This window comes from Brassica oleracea, chromosome C4 (genome assembly GCF_000695525.1).
Source record: "Brassica oleracea var. oleracea cultivar TO1000 chromosome C4, BOL, whole genome shotgun sequence".
Classification (NCBI taxonomy): domain Eukaryota; kingdom Viridiplantae; phylum Streptophyta; class Magnoliopsida; order Brassicales; family Brassicaceae; genus Brassica; species Brassica oleracea.
The window spans coordinates 4,113,806-4,122,150 of record NC_027751.1 but is presented as its reverse complement, the minus strand read 5'-3'; the positions used below and the strand labels follow the sequence as shown (position 1 = coordinate 4,122,150).

Genomic DNA, 8,345 nt, shown 5'->3' with positions numbered 1-8,345 from the left:
AAATTCAAAATATAACATATAAGAAAAAATCTAATTTTTTATTATATGGTTAATGTGATTGTTTAATTTTTTTAATGATATAAATTTAAACAAAAATGAAGAAGGATGCAAAAATTGTTATCAAATCTTTATTATTCATAATCATTAATTGTCATATATATGTAAATCATATTAGGTAATTCTGTAGCTTTTATTTACACTTCCTATATTTTAGGTTAATATAATGTTCTCTAGTGTTATATAATTATGGAATAATGTGACACCATTAGATTAAACTATATTTTATATTAGATGTTCTAGAATTCTTTGAAATGAAATTTAGAAGGCATTTAGAGTGCCACTTAGGATTTGAGTTTTTTTTAATTAATACAAAATTAAGGTTCTAATTTTTCAAATGCTTCTCAATTAATATATAGGGGATACATGTCATTAGTTTTTTTAATATGCATGCAAGTTATTACAACAGAAGAGTCACAGACAGGGAAGCGTACACCACACAAACAAACATATCTATCGTATTAAAACTCAAGTACAAATTATGTTTGTTTCGAAACATGTATATCAATTTTTTAAAAAAGTTTGTTTGGAAACATAGATTGTAGTTTAAAAAAAAAAATTGTTTGGAAACATAGATTGCAGCTTAAAAAAAAGAAGTTTGTTTGAAAACATAGATTGTAGTTTTTTAAAAAATATGTTTGTTTGGAAACATGGATAGCAGTATATTAAGAGAAAAAAATAATGGCCTTATATTTTTAAGAAAATTTAGAAGTCCATTATATTATGAAAAACTATCTATCTGGTACCTAATCGGATTCGGTTCAGGTCTGTTTGGGTTTTGGGTTTCCGGGGTCAAATCTATCATATTAAAATTCAAGTACAAATTAGGTTTGTTTGGAAACATGTATATCAATTTTTTTAAAAAAGTTTGTTTGGAAACATAGATTGTAGTTTAAAAAAAATTGTTTGGAAACATAGATTGCAGTTTAAAAAAAAAGAGATTTGTTTGAAAACATAGATTGTAGTTTTATAAAATATGTTTGTTTGGAAACATGGATGCAGTATATTAAGAGAAAAAAAATAATGGCCTTATATTTTTAAGAAAAATTGGAAGTCCATTATATTATGAAAAACTATCTATCTGGTACCTAATCGGATTCGGTTCAGGTCTGTTTGGGTTTTGAGTTTCCGGGGTCAAAGATTTCAGCCTCATTCTAATATTTCTAAATTTCAGTTCGGGTTCGCTTCGAATTTTTGTGGGTTCCGTTCGAGTTCGGATAACCCATTTAAATTACTTTTAAAATTTTAAAATTCATTATATATTTATATACTTTAAATTTCTCAAAAACTATAAACAAATAATATATTAAATATAAATTTGAATAGCATATGTAAGAATACCTAAACTTAACATTAAATTATTTTAGTTCAGATATTTGGATAGAGAAACAATAATTATTTTAAGTATTTTGGTGTTTTAAGTATACTTTTAATATTTTATATATTTACTATTGATTATTTGCATATATTTTCAAGTATTTAAACCAGCTTAAAAGTATCGTATATATTCTAGATGTTTTATATATATTAAATCTAAAAATAATTAATATATATAAGTATATAAATCTATTTCGGATACATTCGAGTACCCGGAATACTTCGTTTTGGATCAGATTCAGTTTTGGTTCTCGAAAAACCAAAATTTTGAATAATTCAGATATTTAATCAATTTTGGTTTGGGTTTGGTACTACTTTTCGGATCGAGATCGGTTCAGTTCTTCAGATTCGAGTATTTTGCCTAATCCTTATATTATTGACATGAAAAATAAATAGAAACATATTTTTGAAAAATACACCCGCGCGGGGCGCGCGGATCAAAGTCCAGTAGAGTATTATAGTTAATTACTACTAGCTTATCATAATCAAATCAGTTTAAGTTTAATAATACAAGTAGCAAGTGATCACCAACTCCAATGTGTTAAATTTCTGATCCATTTAGTCAAAAAAATCTCATCCATTAATTCCTTACCAAATGTATCAATAACTTGGAAGGCTTCATCACTTTTTTTACAGAACTCAAGATCACATAACATGAATTGCTGGAGACATTACAAACTAAATAGGGTTTTCAAGATTTAGGGTTTATATATAAGTGTTAAATCTCTCATCCAGAAATTACTCTTTCGATTTAAATTACTTACCAAACATTGAATAACTTGGAAGGCTTCATCACGTTATGTTTATACAATTACTATTTTAATTGAGGAACATAAATTGATGGAACCATTCAAACTAAAACATGGTCCAATCTTTATATCGTGGTAAAACTCATTAATTACTGAATTTCATTTTAACAGATTTAAAATATTGGTAGGTAAAAATTACTCGTTACTTTTGCTAATTTTAATATGAACACAACAAATCAGTATCTTGTAAAACAAGAGCCTCGTTGGTCAATGCTTGTTGGGATTTGTCAAATTACGATAGTATTGATCTTCCCAAACCTCAACTTGGCGAGTCAAATTAGCTTTCCTCTTAAGAACTTCTTTTAACTCCAGAGTGCTATAAGGAAGAGGCATCACACAAGGAGACACTTCACTAGGAGACATCACCATCGACTCAGCCATGAAATCTCTCCATCGTCCCTTCGCTGGACATCCCATACTATCCGTTGTAATCTCCTTTGCTCCCAAAGGAATCTCCGGCTTAAACTTCAAAAGCTTGGCATACTCGTTCACCAAATGGAACATGTAATCATACACAAATTCCATGTTCACCTCCTCTCTTATATATCTACTCCCTTCTTCCCCTATCTTACGTGCCTGTCAATTAAACACCAAAATCAATGGGTTAACTTGTCACAAAACAAAACTTCCGGGTTCTAATAAAATTACAAACCTGGTCTAAATGAGTATTCCCCCAATGTACAGCGTGTTTGAGGGATCTACACTTACCAAGGTCTCTGATTGGCCAATAATGTTGTAATGGTACCATTCCTCGTATAAGAAAATCATAGTACGTTGGTCTCACATATAATGTCATTGAGTCACATGCCATTATATACTTCTCACTCACTGACCATGCCCATCCTTCTATATAAATCTTGTACCTATTCCAAAATTAATATGAAAATTATATATATATATTCCCAAAAGCAAATAAACAAATGACTAAAAAGTTTAACCTGTGAGTGCATTGGTTCTCTAGGTTTGAGTTCTTGAAGCCTTCTTTGAATTCTGTAGCCCAATCCTTTAAAATGATTAAAAATGTATTATTGATGTAGATTTGAAAATGTTTTATATGGAAAAAAGGAGATTTTGAATAGACCAGACATTGATGTAGAGACGAGTGTTCCAATCTCCTTGGTCTGAGACATTGCATCTAAGAAGGTCTCTCCTCGTGCGGGCCACGTTAGGATTTCCTCTCCAGTAAGCGTACGGCACGCGGTCTTCCCATTGCGTCATCTTGTTCCCTTCTTCTATCGCCACCAGCGATTTAGCCCAAGGCTTGATATTAAGCTCAGCCCTGGCCCAATAACAGTAAAAGCCCAGTTAGTTAAACAAGCCCAATTAAACAGCGAGTTATTATTATTCTGATTTTACCAGCCCCAGAAGGACCAATCAGGGAAGACGATGTCCAAGTTGGCGTCATTAGAGCAATAACGGAACACTGGAGGTGGGGCCGGGTGTTGTTGACCTCTATAGTCACTTGATCGGACGGTTGGTCTATCATCTGCGTCGAACAAGAGCTCCAGATCCGGTAATCTCCCTGGGTACCACTGTAGTAACTGTACGATGCCCCACAGAGTAAAAGTATCTCGTGTCTCGATCGCTCTTCTATACTTCTTAACGTACACTCTCCCGTCTATGATTATAACTAGGGATGTTAATATGGGCTCAACCTAACAGAAAGTCGCCTTCAACAAAGTTTTGTTCTCAAACAATTGTCCCTTCTTAACAACATTGAGCACAGAAAACTTTGACATCTTATGTACGTCCTCTTTGGCCGAGATCATGGTATCGGCATGATAGGCATCCTCATCAACTTCGACTCTTCTAATCTTTTCTTTCTTTTCCTCGCACTGCCTCTCAACAAACACAGGAGCTGGTTCATTCCCCCTATCAACCGAGTTTCCCTCCTCTTGAGCAGTAGTTGAATCAGCTGGCGACTTGTTAAGATCAAAGTCTGGTTCATTCAGATTCTCAACTTTGGCTTTAGATGTTACACACAATCGAGTAGAAACACACTTTTGAACAAAACAAACAAAATTCTGAAGCTGTCGATCATTTGCAATGATCACAGGCGGACAAGTTGATGTATTGATCAACTCATTAGGTAGATAACTCAACTCCAAATCGGGTAAGCTATCTTCTTCCATATCAAAATCTTCCAAAACCATTCTTTTAAAATCCTCTAAGGTAGAAGTTGATTCCAATAACAGTAGCCTAGCCCCTCTCTCATCAGCCGTAAAAACCCATCCCGTGGTTGCTCCAAACTCCCAAACACCACATGTTGTATAGATATGCATCATAGAACAAGAGTTTGTAAAAATCACAAGACAAACTATAGAGAAATTATTGGAAAATCATAGATTGGTGAAGAAGAACATTCAAAATCGATTTTTTTTTTAATTTTTCACGAACCAAATCAATGAAAACACGTTTTAGGAAGTTAGAATATTTTGAGAATATTTTAAAAACTGCAACTTCCTTAATTTTCGAAAATTCAGTTTTTTTATCCGTAGAAGGCACCTTCTACACTGTGTAGAACATAACAAAATTCCAGAATGTAATTTCTACACTATGTGGACGTTCGTATATGTTTTAGATTTTGCATTCCTGATAACTTAGAATACTCAATAAAAGTAGAAACAGTTTTCTGAATAAAAGTAGCGATCATTACAAATAGTAGAATACGTATTCCCCATATTTAGAATTATAGTAAAAAGTAGTTTGTACGTTCTAAAACAAGTAGATGGATGTGTTCATTCTAGAATTCATTTTCTACTTACCCGTTTTGTGTAGAAACAGAATTCTACTTTTAGTAGAACGTAATTTAAAAATATTATTTATTATGTTTTTCAACCCAAAAAAAATATGTGTTTGTGTAAATGGGTGTTTTATTAATTGTTTATATTTTTAATAATTTTTCTGATTCATATAACTATTTATTTCATTAATTTTAACATATGGAAAGGGTAAAACGGAGAAAAAATGGACAAAAAAAGATTTATACCATAGGGACAACTATGCTGTTTTCTTGTTCTCTTTTAGCAATTTTCTCATTTTTTTTTTGACGGAAAAATTTTATTCTTAGTTGTGGAGCAAAAACTCGATTTTGCGATTTTGGGAGGAAAACTTTTGATTTTGATGCTCAACAAATTGGAGGAAAGAATCATATGATATCTTAATTTTTCTAGTTTTATCTTTAAAATTTAAGAACAAAAATAAATGAAATATTTTTTTCAATTAAATGAGTTAACCCTGGTACCAACCCTAACCCTTGATTATAATAGGGTCAAAATAGGGTTGGGTTAAAATAGGGCTGGGTTTATAATAAATAAAAGAGGGCCGAGCCCTAACCCTGTAGGTAACATCCCTAATTATAACCCTGAAATGGGCCTTTCTCCGTGCTTTTTCGAGCATCCCTCTCGTTACGCCTGTCTCTCTCCACGGCCGTAGATCCTCGTGGATCCAACGGAAATAAGAAGGACACGTGGATGATCGTGAATGGCTGTTTCTGGGTTCGAAAACTGGCTGTGTTTGGTTTTGTACGACGCCGCATTGGCGCGGGAATCTGTGGAGCGTTTTGATTGGTGGTTTAATGATTGTTGTTGTTACTTGCTTCAGACCTGCAAGTGTTGTCTGAAGAGGAACACAGAGAGATCATGATTATACTATATAACACTCTCAAGATCACTAAAAATGTTTAAGGTGCTTTTAGATTTTTGACACTCACGAAATCGAAACAACCCAAGAATCTTAAGAGACCAGAAGATATGAAGATAGAAAAGACTAGGAGCAGAGTAGCTTTTGCGATGCGTTTTCCTTGATACGATACCGTTTTAATAAAGACGTGATTCGTTTGAGTATCGCTGTTATTCCTCTTAGTGCTTTTCCGTTGAACCATGACTCGTATCTACCTTCCTCTGCTCAGCTTATATGCGCACGAACATTCAACACAAGAGAAGAAAACGAGAACCTTAGCTGGAGAAGCGATGGGAGACCACCAAAGCTTTCGTTTTGACTTTTGATCTGTGCTTTTCCACGAGGATTTGAATCTTGTTTCACGTTTTGTTCAACACCAGTCACAGCTTTTTGTGTTAATGAAGTTCGTTACTTATGGTGTATGTTTTCTGAATATTAAAAACATAATATTTAGTAGGAGAAATTGGTTATGTGAACCTATCATATGAAGACAATGACATATGATATCAATTTATTTCCCAAATAATCCTCTCTTGTAATCGTTGAGTTTATATGAAAATCTTAAATGTGTGTTGCTAAAAAATAAAAGGAACATTACGGATTCAATTAGTTAAAACCCTATTTGAGAAAGTTTATTATTAATGCTTTATGTCATAGAAAACGAATCCGAAAACGTTAGCCATACAGTGACATGACAGTCCATATTCGACCACTCATGATACAGAGTAATAATGGTTAAATAACTCCATGTTGTATATATGCTCTATACTAATTTTAAGGATCTGATTGGATCTGTTATTTGCTTCGATTCGATCCAAAAAATCCAGATATCCATAAAGTTTCGAAGCAAAACAAATACTAAAAATCAATATCCATTAAAAACGAAACAAATCACAAATACTAAAATTTTAAGAACCGGATATCCGCTCCGCTCCTACAACTATATAAATACATATATATATTGATTAAATGTATGAGTTTATATAATTGTTATTTTAACGTATGATTTAATAAATTTTATTCACATTATTACTTATAAAAATATTATAAAAAATTATGATATCTATAACTTTTTTTTTTAAGTTTGTCTTTCTTATAACAAATTTTAAATTTTACAAACATATAATTTAACGGCTTCTTTTATTTTTTATTTTATATACCATGTAAAAATATTTTAAAGACCAAATTTATCTCGATTTTTTCTAGGTTATTTGTATTAACTAAAACGAAAGATATATTTGTACGTATCAGCAAATATCTACATATTTTCCGAATATCCGTATTTTTCGGAGCAAAACAAATCGAAAATTTTGATATCTGTAACATACGAACCAAATCATAAATATTTCCAAAAACTATCTGTGCCTAGCCCTAACTAATTTTACACTTATACACCTTCCCCTGGCTGTTCAAATATATGTTGAGATTGAGAACCCTCAAATAGTTAAATGACGTTAATCTTATGCTATATACTGTACTAGGATAAGACATGCGCCTTGCACATGGTGAGTTTATTTGTATATATTATCGATAGTTTCTTTTATATATTTGATCATTTTATTTATATATATATAATATTTTTTGTTGTTATTATATAATTTCTTTTCGATGGATCGGATCAATTTTTATTAAAAATAATGGAACAAAACTATAATTAACACATCATAGGTTGATCGGATTGGACATTAAACAAATTATGACATAAAAACCTTATTTTTTCTATCGAACACATTCTTTAAAAAAATGAACAGTATTGTTTTCACAGTTGAATTATTTTGACTTTTATCTTCCATATGGTTTTGAAAGCTTTCAAATCAACCATCAAATTGATACATGTCATTTTAATGTTTTTAGTCGTATACTTAAGGAAAACTTACATTTTTGTAATTTAAAGTCGTTTTAAAAAAATTCAAAATATTACATATAAGAAAATTCTAACATATAAGAAAAATATAACATATAAGGTGTCCTCATTTTTGTATTTTAAAGTCGTTTAAAAAAAATAACATATAAGGTTTTTTCCTTTTTTTTAATTCAAAGTCATTTAAAAAAAAATTTAAATATAACATATAAGAAAAAATCTAATTTTTTAATTATATGGTTAATGTGATTGTTTATTTTTTTAATAATATAAAATTAAAAAATGGAGAAAGATGCAAAAATTGTTATCAAATTTTTATTATTCATAATCATTAATTGTCATATATATGTAAATCATATTAGGTAATTTCGTAGCGTTATTTTAGGGAAAGAATACACACTTCTTATATTTTAGGTTATATAATTTTCTCTAGTGGACATTAAACAAATTATGACATAAAAACCTTATATTTTCCCTCGAACACATTCTTGAAAAAGTGAACAGTATTGTTTTGACAGTTGAATTATTTTGAATTTTATCTTACATATGGTTTTAAAAGC

General features: G+C 30.9%; 1 protein-coding gene across 1 annotated transcript; it reads right to left on the bottom strand.

Annotated features, from left to right (window-relative positions):
• Nucleotides 1–2,446: 2,446 nt before the first annotated feature.
• On the bottom strand, nucleotides 2,447–6,404 carry LOC106340374 (O-glucosyltransferase rumi homolog). Its single transcript, XM_013779256.1, has 8 exons — nucleotides 5,956–6,404; nucleotides 5,607–5,861; nucleotide 5,498; nucleotides 3,600–3,873; nucleotides 3,330–3,522; nucleotides 3,182–3,246; nucleotides 2,896–3,106; nucleotides 2,447–2,819 (listed from the first exon to the last, which is right to left on the bottom strand). The coding sequence occupies exons 1-8, from the start codon at nucleotides 6,124–6,126 to the stop codon at nucleotides 2,451–2,453; spliced, it is 1,539 nt and encodes a 512-aa protein (XP_013634710.1). The 5' UTR covers nucleotides 6,127–6,404; the 3' UTR covers nucleotides 2,447–2,450.
• Nucleotides 6,405–8,345: the final 1,941 nt, after the last annotated feature.

Excerpts from the sequence above, each read along its gene's own strand:
- LOC106340374 (XM_013779256.1), bottom strand. The coding sequence starts at position 6,126 with ATGGTTCAACGGAAAAGCACTAAGAGGAATAACAGCGATACTCAAACG. Across the intron at positions 5,862-5,955 it reads TCTTGGGTTGTTTCGATTTC|ACAACACTTGCAGGTCTGAA; the intron begins GTGAGTGTCAAA and ends GTTCCTCTTCAG. Across the intron at positions 3,107-3,181 it reads GAGAACCAATGCACTCACAG|GTACAAGATTTATATAGAAG; the intron begins GTTAAACTTTTT and ends ATTTTGGAATAG.